This window comes from Macrobrachium nipponense, chromosome 22 (assembly GCF_015104395.2).
Source record: "Macrobrachium nipponense isolate FS-2020 chromosome 22, ASM1510439v2, whole genome shotgun sequence".
Taxonomy (NCBI): Eukaryota; Metazoa; Arthropoda; class Malacostraca; order Decapoda; family Palaemonidae; genus Macrobrachium; species Macrobrachium nipponense.
Genome location: NC_087213.1, coordinates 46,652,058 through 46,672,559, shown reverse-complemented (window position 1 = coordinate 46,672,559; position 20,502 = coordinate 46,652,058). Strand labels below are relative to the sequence as shown.

The 20,502-nt window shown below is 39.8% G+C and overlaps 1 protein-coding gene across 1 annotated transcript in view; it reads left to right on the top strand.

Moving 5' to 3' along the window:
• Positions 1-18,962, top strand: part of LOC135198625 (protein BCCIP homolog) — a 111,357-nt gene extending 92,395 nt beyond the window's left edge. The window contains exons 4-6 of the mRNA XM_064226382.1: positions 2,553-2,740; positions 16,767-16,926; positions 18,690-18,962. Of these exons, the coding sequence (XP_064082452.1) occupies positions 2,553-2,740; positions 16,767-16,926; positions 18,690-18,857 (516 nt within the window). The 3' untranslated portion in view covers positions 18,858-18,962. The remainder of the gene's footprint in view (positions 1-2,552; positions 2,741-16,766; positions 16,927-18,689) is intronic.
• Positions 18,963-20,502: the final 1,540 nt, after the last annotated feature.

Sequence of the window (20,502 nt, the reverse complement as noted above, 5' to 3'; positions counted from 1 at the left end):
GCTGAGCGCTGGTACTTGTTACGCCAGTCCACATTCACCTCTTTCAATCTTAAGGATGTTGCCCACAGATCTGCGGACACGTATTCCCTGGGTCCTGTGGTGGCTGCCCAACAGGTTGTGTAACTCATAGTTGCCCTTAACAGGGCACTATTGTATCTTACCTAAGATGATTGTGTGGATGAGAGAATGAGTTGGCTGGTCTCCTTTCTCTTGTACCTTTCCTTCTTCCTTTGGGCGGGTTAAGGAATAGACACGTCATTCGCTGGACTGGTCTGATGCAGGTGAGTAAGGCAGTCATACTTATAGTGAGGTCGCCTAATATACAAATGTCAAACCTTCTATTCGGTAGCATATGTTCCACTCCTTCGCAAGAAGTTGGGAGTAGTACAAACCTTGGTGTATTGATTTGCTATTAGACAGTGAAAGTTTCTCTTTGTTTCCCTATACAATGGTTCTCCCATATATCGTACGTCACTCAGGGTCTGAGTGGTTAGATATCAATTTATCTAACTTCTCAATGGGCTTCAGTCCCTCTCCAGAAGTCATTTCTTCTGGAAGCTGGACTGGTGGGTAGGCCCCCAGCCGGTTTAGAATGTCTTGTACCTCCCTCCAAGTATGAGTCTATCCTATTGTTAAGACCGAAGGTTTGTTCGCGTATGAACAAATGACAAATTATCTAAATCAATTTGTATTTTTAATAGCTACAAACCTTAGGTCTCAACATTATACTGCCCGCCTCTAGCCACCCCTCTGTGTGTTAAGACATCCTGAGTTGGGAAAGACTGACGCAGTGGCGCAGGCGAGTGGCCCTTGACCACTCTTTACCCAATCTACGCATGCGTTGCCAGATATCACAAGATTCCTTGTTTTCATCTTTTTTTTTTACCGGGTCCAGCTAGGCACTAGAAATGATCCTATTGTTAAGACCTCAGGTTTGTAGCTATGAAAAATACAAATTAGCTTAGAAAATTTGTCATTTTAGTACGTGTTCGGTTTGGTAACGAACGCAATCTTTAAGCTGTGTTAAGCTTCCTGGTGAAGAAGAGGTTAGTAATTTGCCACAGTAGAAGACTCATCCCCATTTTACAAGGGTATATGAAGAAAGTTTTAGTATCTTAACATTTATTGAAAGATATTTTAAAGTGCTTGTACATACAGTATTTATACATACTTACATACACATGTTTGTTTACATCCGCTCATGCCACAAACTGCTGACATTATGTAGGCAAATTTTCATAAGTTATAATAAACATAATTTGGCTTAATGTTAATATTTTATTACTGTACTGGGTTTACTGTCATGGGCTTTTTTTACAATGTTTTATTATGTTAGAAACAAGTTTTGTGCCTACTCATTAGTCTGCATTTTATTTAGTAGTAGCTAGCCTATGGTGCCCGGTCAACCATTGGTAATACGGCTGCATTTGGATGTAGGCCATTTTTTTGATACAGTATACTAATTTAAAAATAAATATACATCTAATATGATATTTATTTAACTCTGAACTTGTTTAATTGTAATTTGTGTACTGTTTTGCATAATAAGGCAAGGTTATGGTAGTAATGGGTGGTCTGGAATGGACTTAATCCGTTTTCAGTTATTTCTTATGGAAAGTATTGGTTCAGATCCCAAAAAAATAAAATTTCAACGCCTCTTTTGGAATGGATTATCATTGATGTCAGGGGCTTTACTGTATAATTTTATTTCTTGATGACCCAAGAAAGGTAAATTTATGAAGATATAGTCTTTGATTCTTAGAAAAAGATAAAAGATGTACATCCAGGTTTTTTTTTAATAACAATAAATTTCAGGTAAGAACAGAATATTCTAAGTGCTGGTGGTGTTCGTCTTAGCTTCTCCATCTGTCACTGTGAAATCCTTATTATTCTTTTTTTATGATACAGCACTGTGGCTGTTCTTAAGGAAAAAGAAAGTCAAATCCTTATATCCTAGGTTGAATTTAAATTTATACCACATATCAAATTTCTCTAGTAGTATTTTTGCCACATCTAAGTGTTAGCCAACAACTTCCAGTTGTGGAGATCATCAGGCAAGAAAATCGCCAGTCTGCAGAGAACAGGAACCAAAACCAGCACTGCCATGCTTTTAGTCATGACTGCATACATACTAACCCCTTTTGTAATTTGAAACACCACCTTCCCACCTAATCCTGTTAATACATATACACCTATGGTCTATTGACCAAGGTCAAAAGAGTAAGTAACAGAATGGAAAATTTCCCCCGTTGACCACATCTTTGTTATAGCAGTTATTTGTCACCATTTGTACAACCTTAACAGGAAGATGAGTTATATGAAAAAAATAAGCCTTGATGTGGAGGCATGCCTGCAGACCTTTCAGAAGAATTACCTATTGAGACAGGCTTTCTCACGTAGTATACGATGCTGTAAGGTTACCGATAATTCACACTAAATAATACCATTAGTTTACTCAAGTAGTAACTAAATTTTAAATCTTGTTAATTTCATTCTTGATCACTAGAAAACTTTTTTTATTATGAATTACTAAAATTATTAATTTTCTGCAGGATGAGAAGTGTATTGCAGGTTTTCGAACGACATTAGTAGAGAAGTGTTCAGAGTATGCCAATGATTCGACCAGCCAACAGTTGCGTGAATTGTTAGGCAATGAAAGTAAACATGTGGGCCTTCTGATCTCAGAGAGAGTTGTTAATCTGCCACCACAATTTGCATTGCCAGTTTTTGAAAGTTTATTGTAAGTAAACTGTTTTCATGATTAAGTTTTAGTATTATTATATAAAACATATTTTCCAAGCATGTAAATTAGTATTCTATTCCTTGAGGATTATTGAATAATCCCAGGTATGATTGTAATTTATGAAACAAATGTTCTTTATGATTAGCGTTTATCACACCCACATAATAATTAATGAATAATATCTGGAATTCAGTAATGACATTTCCTGCAATAATTCATTGTGTTCTGTCTCAGTTTATGTTAGTAACCGATGAGGTGTTGTTTTACGAAATAGAGTAGTAATCCTGACTAGCATATGATTTCACAAAGCTAGATTTCAAGGTAGTGTATTTCATAGCCTTATTATACTCATGTTATATTATTTGGGATGAATCTTACTGTTAAAGTTAGCTTATATACTATCCATGCAATAGGCGAGCCAGCATTCCAACAAAATAAGAAGATTGCTTGGTTAACCCGAAAGACTCTAGTTTTGTACAAGTAACTTACCCAGCAGATATATACTTAGCTATAGACTCGGTCGTCCTGACAGAATTTCAAAACTCGCGGCACACGCGACAGGTAGGTCAGGTGATCCACCATTCCCGCCGCTGGGTGGCGGGGTCTGGAACTATTCCCGTTTTCTAAGCTATAATTTCTCTGTCGGTTGAACGGACAACACCTATTGTTCGTTCCTCCATCTTGGATTTCTACTCGTTTGCCGAGAATTTGGATTGGTTTTTTGGTGACATATTCTGTTTTTTCTCTGGCTTGGCATACGCTTATTGTGGACTGTTTTTCGACTTTGGTTTTGACTACTCTTTCACGATGTCTGACTCTAAGGCTTCACCTATGTTTAGAGTTTGCAGTAGGGAAGGTTGTAAGGTTAGGCTGCCTAAATCGGCATTAGATCCTCATAGTATTTGCGCTAAATGCAGGGAGAATGAATGTTCTTTTAATAACACCTGTGTTTGAATGCAGAGACCTTACGGAGCTTGAATGGAAAGACTTATCATCATATGTTAGGAAGCTTGAGAGAGATAGAGTGAGAAAGGCTTCAGCTAGGTCATCTAGTAGATCTTGCTCTTTAGAACAAGAAGTTAACTCTCCTACTAACAATTTTCCCTTAGCCTCAGCTGCTTCTCCCTGTTCTGAATCCAAAGATTCTTCGTCAGAGAGGGAAAATGTTAAAGCTTCAATTAAGAAACTTCAAGCTCAGCTACGAGCTCTAAACCAAGGTAAGAGTGGTGATAGTGACTTGTGCAGTGTCCCCAGTGCAGTGGAGGGGGCGTCTGACCGGTTCCTCATTGCTCCTAGGCCTAGACCGCTTCCAAACTCCCAGGACCAGGGGAGGAGGAATGTCGAAAGCCGCAGGGAGGATGCAGAACATCCCCAACGGTCAGGCGTCCCTTCGGCAGATCCTGTTGTAAAGTCCAGGCTGCCTCGGATTGCCGCAGAAAAGGCGTCCTAAGGGAGTGTTTTTCGGCCTCAGACTCTTCCTCTCCTAAACGAGGATGGAGTTCGGCCTCTCTTTCGCGCCCTTTGAAGAGAGCCTGGAAGGCGCCTAAAGGAGACGCGGCTGATTCCAGCCCAGAGCGTTTTCCTGAGGATTGGCCTTCGGGACCTAAGAAGACTAAACAAGAGGAGCCTTCTCTTCAGGATCCTACGAAGAAGTTTTGTTTAATCTGCAAGAGCAGTTTAGCTTCTCTAGTAGGCTCCTTTGCTAAGGACTCGACAAGGAGGAAAGATGTTTCGCTCCCTGTTAAGAGTTCCGCTAAGCGCCCCTCTTCGTATAGGAGAGAACCCTCACAATCTCCAGGACGTTTATCGCCTTCGTCGAGAGACTCGTCTGATAGGAGTTGTTCTCCTGAGAGAAGAGTTCTTTCGCCCTATAGGCTGTCTTCCCCGAAGCGCCCTCTGAGACGCCGCGAATCGAGCAGAAGTCTCGATCGGTTTAGGTTTAAGGAACCGGAAAACCGATTTAAGTATCAGGATCCTTTGGGTCTGCAGGACCAGGAGCCAGACAGGCGCAAAGAGGCAGCAAGACGCAAGAAAGGGCGTCAAGAGCCTCTCAGACCACAGGATTCAGGACGTCAGGATTCTGCTAGAAGGCAGGAATCAGGACGCCATGAGCCAGGACGCCATGAGCCAGGACGCCATGAGTCAGGACGCCATGAGTCAGGGCGCCAGGAGTCAGGGCGCCAGGAGTTAGGGCGCCAGGAGGCAGGACGCCAGGAGTACGTTAGGCGTCAAGAGTTAGGGCGCCAAGAGCCTGTTAAGCGTCATGAATCAGGACGCGGGGATCTTTTCAAGCGCCCTGAATCAGGGCGCCAGGAGCCTAGCAAGCGCCACGAACCTGGCGAACCTAGACAACAAGAGTCTAGTAGGCGCAAGAGTGTTTCCGACAGGCAGGAGCCTCACTCTTCGCATAGAAGTGCTAATGTTCAGCGCTCCCCTTCTCGGGAAGGGAGTTCTTCTCCCGGGAAGAGCCAGATCACTCCCAAATGGTCTCCTTCTGTGGATCAGTTGGACCAGGTATCGGAAGACGACGAGCAGTAGATGTAGCAGTTTCTGACTACAAGAGACTTTCTCTTTTGCTGCTAAAGGAGTTTGGAGACTCCCTTCATCCTGCTGACCCTCCTTCACCAGGATCGTTGATGTCTAGCACAAAAGCTCTCAAGTCGTCTTCCTTCGTCAAGATGCGCCCCGCTCTTTGTATGAAAAAGGCATTAAAGACTTTTTCAGAGTGGTTGACTTCCAGAAGGGAAGCGGGCAAGACAGTTTTTTTCCTGCCCTCCTTCCAAGTTAACAGGCAAACCAGGAAGGTGGTACGAGACCAAAGAACCATATTGGGGTTAGGCCTTCCTTCTTCCGCAGATGCGGGGATTTTGCTTCCTTAGTGGACTCTTCTAGGAGGAAGTCTTTGCTGTCTGCTAAGGCAACTTGGGGCATGTGTGAGCTAGACCACCTTCTAAAGGGCCTCTTTAAACCCATAGAAGTCTTCAATTTTATGGACTGGGCTTTGGGAGCGTTAGCTAAGAGAGCTCAGGACACTGACTTTGTTTCCATGGAGGAACTTTCGAGCGTCCTGGCTTGCCTGGACAGAGCGGTCATGGACGGTTCCGTAGAAGTTGCCTCTCTTTTTGGAACGGGAGTCTTAAAGAAGAGATCGGTCTTTAGCTCTTTTCTAGCAAGAGCAGTATCACCTTTGCAAAGGACATCTCTTCTTTTTGCACCGTTATCCCCGCACCTATTTCCACAGGAGACCTGTTAGAGAGGTTTCTAAATCTCTGGAGAAGGCAACTCAGGATCTCCTCACGCACTCAGCCAAGAACTTTAGGCCAGCAGTGCCTATAGAGAAAAAAGAGAGACCCTCTTTTGTACAGCCCTTTCGAGGTGCCTCCTCTTCTAGAGCCCCTCTTAGAGGTCGCAGACCAGATAGAAGGAGTAGACCATCTAGAAGGTCCTTCGGGAAGTCTAGATGAGCAGGGAGTCCTCCAGACGAAAGTATGGCGCCAGACTACTCCACTTTGCCAAAGTCTGGGCGCAGAAGGAGCGGACTCTTGGTCCCTCTCTATCCTGAAAAAAGGATACTTGATCCCCTTCAGGGAAAATCCTCCCTTGACGACAACTCCAATGGGAGTTGACTGCAAGATACTCGGATCCGGTCCGAAAGCTTGGCTATTTTGCAAGCAGTGGAACAGATGATTTCCAAGGAAGCGGTAGAACTGGTTCAAGATCTCCAGTCTCCAGGATTCTACAATCGGCTATTCCTGGTACCGAAAGCATCGGGGGGATGGAGACCGGTTCTAGACGTCAGTGCCCTGAATTTCTTTGTATTGAAGAAGAAATTTTCAATGGAGACGTCTTCCTCTGTTCTATCTGCTCTTCGTCCAGGGGACTGGATGGTGTTTCCCTGGACCTTCAGGATGCGTATTTCCATGTGCCAATTCATCCGGCAGCAAGGAAGTATCTGAGGTTCATGTTCCAAGGGAAAGTGTTCCAGTTCCGAGCGATGTGCTTCGGACTTTCGACTGCCCAAGTCTTCACGGACATCATGAAGAATGTAGCTTATTGGCTACATCTGGAAGGGATCAGGATCTCGTTATATCTGGACGATTGGCTAATAAGAGCCCAATCGGAGAAAAAATGTCTGGAGGACCTATTAGTTACTCTAAATTTGACAAAGTCCCTAGGACTTTTAGTAAATCGCAGAGAAATCCATGCTGACTCCCCAGCAGAGTATTGTCTATTCTGGGGATTCAGATGGATTCTCTCGGATTTTCTAGCGTATCCTTCGCAGGAAAGGAGAGAACGCTGCTTAGAAAAGGTGGCAGTCTTCTTAAGGAAAGAACATTGTTCCGCGAGGGAATGGATGAGCTTACTGGGGACCCTCTCCTCGATGGAACAGTTCGTTTCCTTAGGAAGACTACACCTACGACCCCTTCAATTTTATCTGAAGGAGAAGTGGGATTGGAAGTCCAACAATCTAGGAGATACATTTCCAATCTCGAAAGGGATCAAGGAGAATATCCGTTGGTGGTTAGATCTACAGAAACTAAGCAAGGGAATCTCCTTTCGCTTACAGAACCCTCGCCTAGCGTTGTTTGCAGACGCCTCAGATTCAGGGTGGGGAGCGACCCTAGGTTTGGAAGAAGTGTCAGGCACTTGGGAAGGAGAACAAGTGTCCTGGCACATAAACAAGAAAGAACTAACAGCCATTCATCTAGCTTAGTTCATTCGAAGAACAGTCTCAGGTCTGGGGATTCAGATTCACTCGGACACACAACAGCCCTCGCTTATATAAAGAAACAAGGGGGGACGCATTCCTTTTACTGTACGAATCAGCAAAGGATCTGCTGATTTGGGCTCAGGAAAGGAAGATCTCTCTCCTCACAAGGTTTGTGCAGGGAGAGAAAAATGTCCGGGCAGATCTGTTAAGCAGAAAAGAACAAGTCCTACCCACGGAATGGACTCTCAATCCTCAGATTTGCCAACAACTTTGGCATCTGTGGGGAAGGCCCAATATAGACCTGTTCGCGACCAACAAGAATCACAGATTAGAGACCTATTGCTCCCCGATCTCGGATCCTCAAGCAGTAGCAGTAGACAGCTTTCTGCTAGATTGGACGGGCTTGGACGCATACGCCTTCCCTCCTTTCAAGATAGTAGGGGAAGTATTGAGGAAGTTCGCTTGCTCGGAAGGAACAAGAATGACCCTCATCGCTCCCTTCTGGCCAGCTCTCGATTGGTTCACAGAGGTGCTGGAGTGGTTAGTAGATTTTCCAAGATCGCTTCCACTAAGGAACGATCTTCTCAAACAACCCCACTTTGACAGGTTTCACAAAAACCTCCCCACTCTAAGTCTGACCGCCTTCAGACTGTCGAAGGACTTGTCAGAGCAAGGGGCTTTTCACGAGAAGTGGCGAAGGCTATTGCAAGAGCCAGAAGAGTCTCCACCTCTAAAGTATATCAGTCAAAGTGGGAGTTGTTTAGAAGATGGTGTAAGGGAAAGAAAATATCCTCTTCCAGTACCTCTGTAACTGAAATTGCAGAGTTTCTCCTATATTTGAGAAAAGACTGTAACCTGGCAGTTTCAACAGTGAAGGGTTACAGAAGTATGCTGGCCTCAGTGTTTCGACATAGAGGAATAGATCTGACGAGTAATAAAGATCTTCATGACCTTATAAGGTCTTTTGAGACCACGAAAGAACATGTAGTCAAGAAGCCTAGCTGGAACTTGGATGTGGTCCTCAAGTTCCTAATGTCGGAAAAATTTGTACCGTCTCACGCAGCTTCGTTTAGAGACTTAACGAGAAAGTCATTATTCCTTTTTGCGTTAGCAACAGCCAAGAGAATTAGCGAGTTGCAAGCTTTGGAAGGTAAAGTGGGGTTTAAGAAGGATTCAGCGATTTGCTCCTTTAAACCATTTTTTCTAGCAAAAAATGAAAATCCCTCAAAGCCTTGGCCAAGAAGCTTTGAGATAAAAGGACTATCTTCATTAACAGGGAGAGAACTAGAAAGGACTTTGTGTCCAGTCAGGGCACTCAAGTTCTACCTGGAGAAGAAGAAGTTGCTGAAAGGTACAGAAGAAAGTCTTTGGTGCTCTGTAAGAGATCCGAAAAGATCGATTTCTAAGAACGCCCTTACATACTTCATAAAAGATGTAATAAGGGAAGCTCACCTTAAGTGCGATGAAGAGCATCTCAAGGTTCTCAGAGTGAGAGCTCATGAAGTGAGAGCCATAGCTACGTCTATGGCATTTCACAAAACATGGTCTCTTCAGGCTCTTATAGAGTCGACATTTTGGAGATGTAATTCTGTGTTCGCCTCGAATTACCTAAGAGATGTTAAAATTTTGTACGAAAAGTGCTTTGCTCTGGGAGCGTATGTTTTGGCGAATTCAGTGCTGGGAGAAGGGGCTGAGGCTAATCCTTCCTAATTTAGTTTAGTGCTTAAATTACTTTTTATTGGTGGTTGTTTTTATTGGTTAATTGTCAGAGGGAATAGGGAACCCTCTTACAATTCATAGATTATAACAATACTAACATGGTCAGGTGATCGGGATTGGCTTCAGTGCTCTTTGTGATTTTTTAATAACCTTAACTCTGTCATGTAAGAGGGCGAGTCTCCATTGATATGACAAAAGGTCAAGGCTCTACCATGTAAGTGGGTCAGCCCCCATTGGTACGATCCAGTATAGGCTCTGTCGCGTAAGCGGGCTAGCCCCCATTGACACGATCCAAAGAGTTATTCAACCATAGGTTCATTCCTCGTTGAAACTCTTGAGGCCGGCAGACTCATCGACAGTAGTCATGAAGTCTTCAGCCCAATCAGGTAGGAACTATGGATTATGTTATCCAAGAACATAGGTTGTTTTTTCCCTGTTTTTTAATGTATTTAGTTTAAGTATTATTTTGTTTTTAGCTGTCTCTTGCCCGCCACCAAGGGTGCCAATCAGCTAAGTATATATCTGCTGGGTAAGTTACTTGTACAAAAATGATATTGTTAAGATACAATAAAGTTTTGTACATACTTACCTGGCAGATATATACGATTAATGGCCCACCCATCCTCCCCTCAGGAGACAGGTGGAAGAGAAATTATGGCTTAGAAAACGGGAATAGTTCCAGACCCCGCCACCCAGCAGCGGGAATGGTGGATCACCTGACCTACCTGTCACGTGTGCCGCGAGTTTTGAAATTCTGTCGGGACGACCGAGTTTATAGCTAAGTATATATCTGCCAGGTAAGTATGTACAAAACTTTATTGTATCTTAACAATATCATTTTACCTGTTCTCCACCAAGTGTGTTAGAAAATTTTAGCTCTAGTCAGAGTTCTCCTTGCCGCCGTTGGTTATAGGAAATTGTTGCGGATGTAGCAGAAGAGGTGGATGTGATCATGTTCTTAGCCTAGCTTGGCTTGAGTTATGTAAATGGCAGATTAAATAAAAAAAGGACAGGTATTGCTTTTTTCCTAGGCCCGGACTGCAACCATGTGCCCTGTGAATAGCAAGGCGATAGAGATGTCCATGAAAATTGTAGTCACAGCCTTGGACATGCAATGTGGCTGTGGTCAAGTGCCTAGCAGAAACAACAGACAGAATGATGTAGTACATTGCTTCATTCCTGATACTGGACCACTACCATGCATCCTATGAACAATGAGGATGACAAATGGATCATGGGTATATTATTGTAATAGGAACCCTTCTCAGAGAGCGTGATACTGAACAGGATACCAATTTCACTTGTTTGTAAGTTTTGAGTGGAGTGTTATTGAATTTGAAAGCAGCTCGTTTACATTTATCCTATACAGTCTTCTCTCTTACAATTACATACTTGTATTTTATTGCTTGCACAGATTTTTAACTTTGCAATTAGGGTTGCATGTCAAGTTCTGTGTGAATCACAAACCCTTAACCCCTAAGAGCTGGGTTAAAAAAAATCATGCAGCACCCTAGGCCAGGGAAACTTTGAGGTCGGCCAATTTAAGAAAAAAAATCAATGGAAACTAAAACAAACAGCAACCCCGGGGTATATTTATGAGTAAATAGATAAAAAGATGTCATGGGAGGAAGAGAAATACAACATACTGCCTTGAAGTGAAGATCACAGCTAACTCACGAACTGCCTACTTCATTGATTGATCTGAGCCAGTCTAAATTTGCCATTAAGTGATTTTGGGCTATAGAAGTAATGGAACTCCTTTCATGCCCAATTTCCCAAATTGGTGGTGCATAATATTGATGCTCACCTTGAGTGAAATAAGCGCCTCAGTGGCATGGTTGGTATGGTGTTTGTGTCCTACCTTGATGGTCGCGGGTTTGATTCTTGGCCATTCCATCGAGGAGTGAGAGATGTGTATTTCTGGTGATAGAAGTTCACTCTCGACGTGGTTCGCAAGTCACGTAAAGCTGTTGGTCCCGTTGCTGAATAACCACTGGTTCCATGCAACATAAAAGCACCATACAAACAGACAACAAACAAACCATGAGTGAATCCGTCCACCTCTCAAAACCTGTTATCGCTTCTCATGTGAGGGTATCCGTTCATTAAGAGTTAAAGCCTCAGTTGTGCACTTTTAGAACAATTTTTTTTTTTTACTTACAATCCCATTATTTATAAGTATGTTTCTGTTTTCAACCCAGCTTTTCACAGCCTAATCAAGACTGCAAGAGAAAGTAAGGATCTTATCTGGACTCAGAGTTTGTGGAGGCACATGCAAGTTCCTGTCAGTTAGATAGTCACTGACTCATTATTAGGTTCAGTAATGAAGTTTATAACTTCATGAAGAATCCCAGAGAGAGGTAGTGTAAATGATTTTTATATTTAAAGAAATCAAATTGTTTTATAAGAATCATTACTTACAACAAGTTGGTGGCATCGGTTAATGGTTTTTCAGTTTTACGACGCTTGGGTTAATGCCGTCATTAACCAGATTTTTGGCACTGGTAAGTGGTTTATTGGCATCAGTAGACAATTTATCAGTGTCACTAAGCGATTTTTGGGACTGATAAGTGGTTTATCAAGTCAATAAGCAGTTTATTGTCACAGATCTTCACTTATGCCATTGTAAATGCAATTTACGCATTACTATAGTAATTATTGTGATGTTCTGGTTAACGACGATTTTTGGTTATCACAGCTCAGTCTGGAATGGAACCCCTTCCATTCGTGATTACAGATGCAATCTCCTTAATATTAGAGTAATTGGGACCAGAGTGGTCTTATACGTCATGCTTTATGAGAGATATAAAGTAATTCTTGATAGATGTCTGTTTCAGTAGTGATAATCATCTCCAGTGGAATGCAACTCATAGGCCGTAGTGAAATTTTGCCATTCATGTTTTTCAATTTCACTTTCATTCATCTTCAGTCTCCTATCTCATAATTGTTATCCAAGTAGGACTTGGTTTTCCTACTCATTTTGTGCCCAGAGGATTCTAGTTTACACCATCACATACTTTTCAATTGGGCAATGCAAAGGACATAAAAGCCTTCTCTGCCTCCCCTTCATTATTTCATTAACATAAGGAACATTTGTAATTTCCCCAGTGGTATCATTTCTCACTCTATCCTGCTGTCTGATCTATAATATTCTCCATAAAGCTTCTTTATGAAATTTTACATATGAACTTTGTAGTCATAGTTGGACTTTTCATAACATCATTCGTGTCCATAGACATTAACCCTTAAACGCCGAAGCGGTATTTTAAAAATCGTCTCCCGTATGCTGGCGGCGTTTGTGGGTGAGCGCCGAAGCGGAAAATTTTGTTTTTTCTCCAAAAAATCACAGTACGCTTAGTTTTCAAGATTAAGAGTTCATTTTTGGCTCCTTTTTTGTCATTGCCTGAAGTTTAGTATGCAACTATCAGAAATGAAAAAAAAATATCATTATTATATAAAAATATTGGGATATATGACAGCGCGAAAAAATTTTTCATATATAATTGTATACAAATCGCACTGTGAGCAAAACGGTTAAAGCTAACGAGTTAATTTTTTTTCGTTGTATTGTACACCAAATTGTGACCAATTTGGTATATTATCACAAAATGATGCATGAATTCGTAATGCGCGGACGTAAAAAAAAAGCTGTTTTCAAAAATTCACCATAAATCGAAATATTATGCTTGAGACTTCCTGTTTGTTGCAAAATGAAGGTAATTGATTGAATATTACTAGAATGTAAGTGTTGTAGCTTAAAATTGCAGTTTTCAACCATTTTGGTTGAGTTAAAGTTGACTGAAGGACGAATTTTTTCTATTTATCGTTATTTATATGAAAATATTTCAAAACTGATAAAAGCTACAACCTTAGGTTGTTTTTTGTTGTATTCTACATGAAATTGCACACATTTTCATACATAAAACTTTATGTAACGGCTAATTTAAAATGGTGCAAACACTACGACAATCGGATGAAAAAATTTATGATTTTTTCGGAAGAGTTACCACGTGGACGTAAGGAAAAACTTTATTTCATAAATTCACCATAAATCGAAATATTGTGCTAGAGACTTCCAATTTGTTGCAAAATAAAGGTAAATGATTGAATATTACTAGAATGTAATAGTTTTAGCTTACAATTGTGTTTTTCTACCATTTCGGTCGAGTCAAAGTTGACCAAAGGTTGAAATTTGGCACTTATCGTTATTTATATGGAAATATTTCAACACTGATAAAAGCTACAACCATGGGTTGTTTATTGTTGTATTCTACATGAAATTGCGCACATTTTCATATATAAAACTTTATGTAACGGCTAATTTAAAATGGTACAAACATTACGACAATCAGACAAATAAATTTATGATTTTTTCGGAGGAGTTACCGCACGGACGTAAGGAAATTATATTTGTTTTTATAAATTCACCATAAATCGAAATATTGTGCGTGAGACTTCCAATTTGTTGCAAAGTAAAGGTAAATGATTGAATATTACTAAAATGTAAGATTTTTAGCTTACAATTGCGTTTTTTTTACCATTTCGGTCGAGTCAAAGTTGACCGAAGGTTGATATTTTGGCACATCGTTATTTATATGAAAATATTTCAAAACTGAAAAAAGCTACAACCATGGGTTGTTTTTAGTTGTATTGTTGTAAACAATAAAACACTCATGGTTGTAGCTTTTATCAGTTTTGAAATATTTTCATATAAATATCGATAAGAGCCAAAATTTCAACCTTCGGTCAACTTTGACTCTACCGAAATGGTCGAAAAACGCAATTGTAAGCTAAAACTCTTATATTCTAGTAATATTCAATCATTTCCCTTCATTTTGCAACAAATTGGAAGTCTCTAGCACAATATTTCGATTTATGGTGAATTTATGAAAAAAACTTTTTCCTTACGTCCGCGCGGTAACTCTTCCGAAAAAATCATAAATTTTTGCGTCCGATTGTCGTAATGTTTGCACCATTTTAAATTATTCTACGTAAAATTGCACACATTTTCATATATAATACTCCATGTAACGGTTAATATAAAATGGTACAAAATTATGTCAAAGTGACAAAATAATTTCTGAGATGTGTCGCTGATACTTTTTAGTGTAATAAGAAAGAAATTTGTGCTTGGGCGCATGGGTAACGATTGTAAACAAAACAACGTATTGATCTGTGAGCTCCCAGCATCCCCCAAGGCGTGATTCGAAAGTTTTTGCCTAATAGGCCTATAACTATTTTTCCGCGAATTTAAAAAAAAAAATTTGTTATATTGACTTAACATACGTCCAATCGGCACCCAACAGACAATTTATATCGACGTTTAATACGTCCAATCGGCGTTAAAGGATTAAGCTATATAGATTGTACTAAACTAAAATATATTGACTGTACTAAACTAGCATAGAAGTAGTTCATGATTTTCATGAAAGATCAGCTTTAAGGGGGCCGGCCGGAACCCCTATATATGGTGGTATAGGGCGAAAAATGCAAAGTCATGAAAAAATTCATGGAGCTTCATATGGCAATTGAGAATACGTATACGAAATATTTCGTCAAAATTCCTCTTACTCTCGTAGTTACAGGGTAATTAGTTATCGTAACTCAATAAGCCTAAAACATTGATCCGTACAAGAAAATGCAATATTTCTTCTATTATCGTAAATTTTGATAATTATTGTCAAAGAAATTGGGAGAAATGGCATCTGTAGACATTCCCCGAGTCGAGAAGGAGACTTCAGGCTCAGCTACCAAGTCCAGTCCTGATTTAGTGCGATCACAGACTTCAAGTAGTCTACACGTTCCATTTCACCTCTGCCATTCGCCCGCTTTTATGTATGTTTATGTGTTTCGGCAAGAATTTCATCATGCCAATGAGGAAAAGACAAGGAAAACATCTCGCTAACATACAGACGAAGAAAAATCGCTCAAGTATTATTACAGAATATCATAATATATGCGTAGTTAGTGAAGAGAGAGGGGAGGGTTGCTTAGTAACGCCCCCGTCTTGCTTGACAGCACACGTCACACTATGCCCAAGGCTACGATCTTTGAGCAAAGAGATCTTCATTTATGATAAATAACTAAGTTTTGGTTTTTCAATACCCAAAATGGAATATGAAATTCATAATAATCATGATTTATTAAATTGTCTTTGTAAAAAAAGAGTACGCCTTCGAGTTTCACCTCTTGACATTCTCTTCCATTTTACGTTTGTTTATCTTTGTTTCGGGCAAGAATTTCATCATGCCAAAAAGGAAAATACAAGGAAAACATCTCGCTAACATACAGAAGAAGAAAATTCGGTGTAATAAGCCGAGTTAGTGAAGGGGAGAGAGAGAATTGCGTAGGAAGGAGTGCCCCATCTTGCCTCAAGCAGTGCCCCAGGCTGCGATATATGAGCAAAGGGATCATCATTTATGATTAAATTATGATAAACAAAATAGTTTTGGTTTATTAATACACAAAAAAGAAATATACATTCATAATAATCATTATTTATTAAGATTGTCTTTATAGAAATACGAAGGAAAACTTTGAATGCCCGTATTTCAAAACTATACTTATTGACCTTCAAAATCTATCTTCTCACTTAGTTTTAAAGCTATAACATTGGAATTTGGTATATAACTCAGAAAGACATTATAGAACAATCAAATAGAGCCCTTTTTTCCAATTTTTGTTTCGTATTTTTTTTTATAAATTTTTTTCTCCTGATTTATAGGGTTTATTTTTTTACCATATTGAAAAATTCATATCTAGCAAAAAAATGACTTTTAGAAAAAAAACTCTTCATTCGATTGGAGGTCTACATCAGGTCTATATATGGTAGTAATCCCAGGTCTTAATATTAAATATCAAGGGAGGAGATAGAATTTGAAAAATGGTTATTTTCGGGATAAATCGCCCTGGCGTCACAAAACCGAAGGTCAGAGGCGAAAATCATATGCGGTTTGGAGATGTCCCAAGTCACCTTATTAAGTGGTATGAATATCGAAGTCCTGTCCTTAAAAAAGGGCATTAGCCGGCCGGCCCCCTTAATATTATCTGTTTCAGTTGTGATAAGAAAACCAGGGAGGTTGTGATATGATCATCCTGCGCCTTGAAGCTAGTCGAGTTACTTCACTGCACTGGGAATTTTACCAATTTGATTAGCTAAAATCATATTTTAACACAGTACAGTGGTTCCCCCGTATTCGCGTGGGATGCGTACCAGACCCCACCGTGAATAGTTACAACCCGCGAATAGTAGGAACCCCTATAAAAATGTTGAAAACAGTCTATTTTGTTAATTAAAACTCAAGAAAAACCTACTGAAAATTTATTTACTTGGTTTTTTAATCATTTTATCACTAAAAGTGCATTTTATGATGAAATTGGTTAAAAAAACTAGGAATTTGTGGATATTTCTCTTAGAAATATACCGTGAATGTGTGAGTCCGCAAATCCGGAGAACGCGAATACGGGGGGGTCCACTTTATAGCTTTGATGTTAGCTGTAGAATTGACAGTGTAATTTAGTAATTATTTTGTATGTATATCTTATGATTTTTAATATGTTTAATTCAAAATCTGTTTATCAATTATATTACAGGAAGGAACTTGAAGAAGCCAAAACTAAGAAGATGCCTTATGAATTTGCATACCTCATTCTTATTTGCAAAGTGTTTAAACATGAGAAGAAAAAGAAGAAGAAAAATAAAACTGTTGAAACAGAGATCTGGAGCAATCCAGAGGAAGAAGTCATAGCTGAAGTAAGTTATGTCTTATTGAGTTGGAGTTTTTATGTATGAGATTTAGAGGCAAAAAATTACAATTGGCAAATTTACTTTATATGGGCAAATGGTTATAAATTGCATTCCCGTGATTGAAAGTAGGTTATGTTTTCATTGGTGTGGTATTAACAATAATTACCAGGAACCGCTATAATTATCATTATGAAGAGTATGCCACAAACATTCTTGAAGGCTACTTACATTAGCTAGTCCCTATGATTTCTGTAGATAAAGTGTTCCATTTGGCTATTTTGATTATTTCCTCAATAAACCAACACCAGTGATTCAGTATTAATCTTGGCAATATGTTACTTATAGCCTTTCTCCTCTTAGAATAATAATTTCTGCATGATTCATAAGCTTGCTTAAGAAGAAACAAGTAGAAAAACAAGCAAACATGGACTTTCTGCTTTCCTAACATTCTGTGAGCTCATGGCAGATTTATCTTAATTTTCTAATAAATTTATTGGTCTCAGGACATCAAACGTTGTTGTATTTTAATCAATATTTAAAGGACAAATATTCATATAATTATGATAGCAGATGAGTATTGACCTTTGAAACATTAAAAAAAAAAAGATTCTTTTGGAAAGCTAAAATATAAAGTTGTAAATGCATTTAAACTAACTCAATGAATATCATGACCTAGCCTAGCTTGCCTTGAACAAATTATATTTGTTTACAGTTGGGCAGAGTCATTAACAGGAAGCTTTTTTTAAAATGAAATGTTTTATATCTTGCAATTTATTGTCTAATGTAATTAAAGAGAAAAGTAGACAACCTTTATGGGTGCCCTTCATTAATGTAACCTTGATCATTAGTAGGCAAAGGTGCATGCTTTGCTATAGCTGGTCTTCCATCTATGTCATAGATACTAATCCCCATCTCATTAACTGACTCAATGGGTTTTATTGATGCCAGTAATTTCACAGCATCACTGATTTAAGAAAGTCTAGATAGTTGATTGTAAAAGTCAGAGTTTTGTGTGATGGCCATTACTGGCATTGTGCCTTTATGCTTGATGATTACGTACTTTGAATTTCCTTGCAAGAGTAATTGCCTTCTTTTTAACTGTAGCTGGAGACAGATGGTGTTTTGATGACATGGTGGATGCATAAAAAGACAATATAGGTACAGGAGGGTATAAAAAAAAGGCCACAGAGCAATTGAGCCTAGTGGCTGTATTCACTGATGACTTCACATCAGATTGTAGAAGAGGAGCACTGCTGCTGCTTGGATGGCCTGCATTCATGAATTTTTATCACTATTGCTGTTGCTGTCGTAAAATCAAATTACCATAGTCAAGTTATAGCAGAACGAAGAATTGTAGCTGGTTGAGCCTCTTTATATAAACATATGTTTAGGATTTCTAGTATGGTATAAAAGTAGGAAAATTCATGCAATTTATCAGTATTTTTTCTTCTGGTATGTAATTACTGGATAATTATTACATTCTCTTAAACACAGAATTCATTTGTATTGAGAGAGGGATTAATTTACTCACTAATATATTGCATAATTTAGACATCTTTAGCAATTATTTACTCATTGTTTGGATTTTAATATTCAGCAAATTCATGAGAGGTTGATAGGATTCGATTTAAGATCCATGTTTGCAGAAACATAGTTATTCTTTTGTAAATATTTAAATTAATTAAGCATGCATGTCCTACTATTGTATGATACAATTCTCTCTAAAAGGTCAGTTATGTAGGACTTAAACTTGGATTTTCTATTTCCAGGAATCTTTGGCTAGTTTTGATTACATAGTGAAAGGGGATAAGGCAGTGTCTGATGACTGGGATGAAGATGATCCACAGTATACGCCCTTCAGAAGAGTGTTGCTGCTAGATGCTAATCGCTTGCCAGAAATTTTGTCCAAGGTTAAGCAAGCCATTTATCAGTCTTGAAAATGTTGAATTGCTTTTTCTACAACTGGAGACCTTTATGGAAAATTTTGCATATTTGAAAGGATGTTGAAAATGCCAGTGTAGGGAATAAAGTTTCACAAGCTATACATGTTTGCTTTCACTATGCCTGGTCAACCTTAAGAGTGTGAAATTTGACTATGTGGTTAAATTACAGTCAAGTTAAGTACATCTTAGTTTTACCAGACCACTGAGCTGATTAACAGCTCTCCTAGGGCTGGCCGGAAGGATTAGATATTTTTACGTGGCTAAGAACCAATTGGTCACCTAGCAATGGGACCTACAGCTTATTGTGGGATCTGAACCACATTATATCAAGAAATGAATTTCTATCACCAGAAATAAATTCCTCTGATTCCGCGTTGGCCGAGCTGAGAATCTAACATCGGCCCACCAGATTGGTGGCCGAGTGCGAAAACCACACGTCCAACGAGGAACTTTTGCAACTTGTGTTAATGTTACCATGAACCTTTTAAATCATGATACTTATCCTGTATATTCTTAGTATGTGGGCATTAAAAAAAACTTTTTTTCCTGTAAACTATTAGAATCACTGATATGTATATACATACCAAGGTTATCATACTGTTCAACTGAGGGATGGGGCACACACCTGGTAGAGTTTATAATTTCAGGAGTGTGGAACCGAGAAGACAAGCACCTTCACATCAGTATCCTAGAACTCGAGGCAGCCTTCCTAGCCCTCCGAGAATTTCATGATTGAGTGATGGGACACCCAGTAGTGTTGATGACTGACAACACCACGTAGTGGCATATTTCAATAAACAAGAAGGACCAGTTTCTCTTGCATTGCACCAGATGACAAAGCAGGTAACACCCACTCGGTGGAGCTATCAGCCAGATACTTTCTGGGAAAGAGGAATGTAGTGGCAGATATGCTCAGCCGCCGGGGTCAAGTGAGAGAGACAGAATGGTCTGTACACATGAACATCGTGGAAAGACTTTTTGATTATTGGGTCACCCCATTAATCAATCTGTTTGCCACTTGGCACAACAGAAAACTCCAGGTGTTCTGCTCCATAGTACCTGACCCATGGGCAGCAGCAGAATGTGCCTTTCAGCACCCATGGGACAACCTGGATGTTTATGCCTTCCCACTGTTATGCCTGCTTCACTTTATGATCAACAGTGAGGACCACCACGGATCTCAGGATGACCCTGGTGGCTCCCAGATAGCCACATGCCCCCTGGTACCTGGACCTACTGGCTCCTCTAGTCAAGGCACAGAGAGGGAGTCCCCCCTAGCACAACCTTCTACGTCAGCTGCACATAGAATGGTTCCACCAGTCCATGGAGTCTCTAGCTCTTCATGGCTGGAGACTATACAGCATCTCTTGAGAACAAGAGTTTTCTTTCCACACAGCAACAGAGATGTCTGGATAAATACGGAAATCCTCTGCTGTAGTCTACCGAGGCAAATGGGCCATTTTCTGTGGTTGATGTCATCAACAGGGTCTCTTTCCTATCACAGTCACTGTTCAGTAGGAGGCAGACATCCTAGTCTTCCTTTGCCAAGAGAAGCTCCTCTCTGTTTCAGCAGTCAAGAGCTACAGAGCCGCCCTCAGCCTAGTCCTTCGCCTGAGGGAAGTGAATACCTCTTCATCCC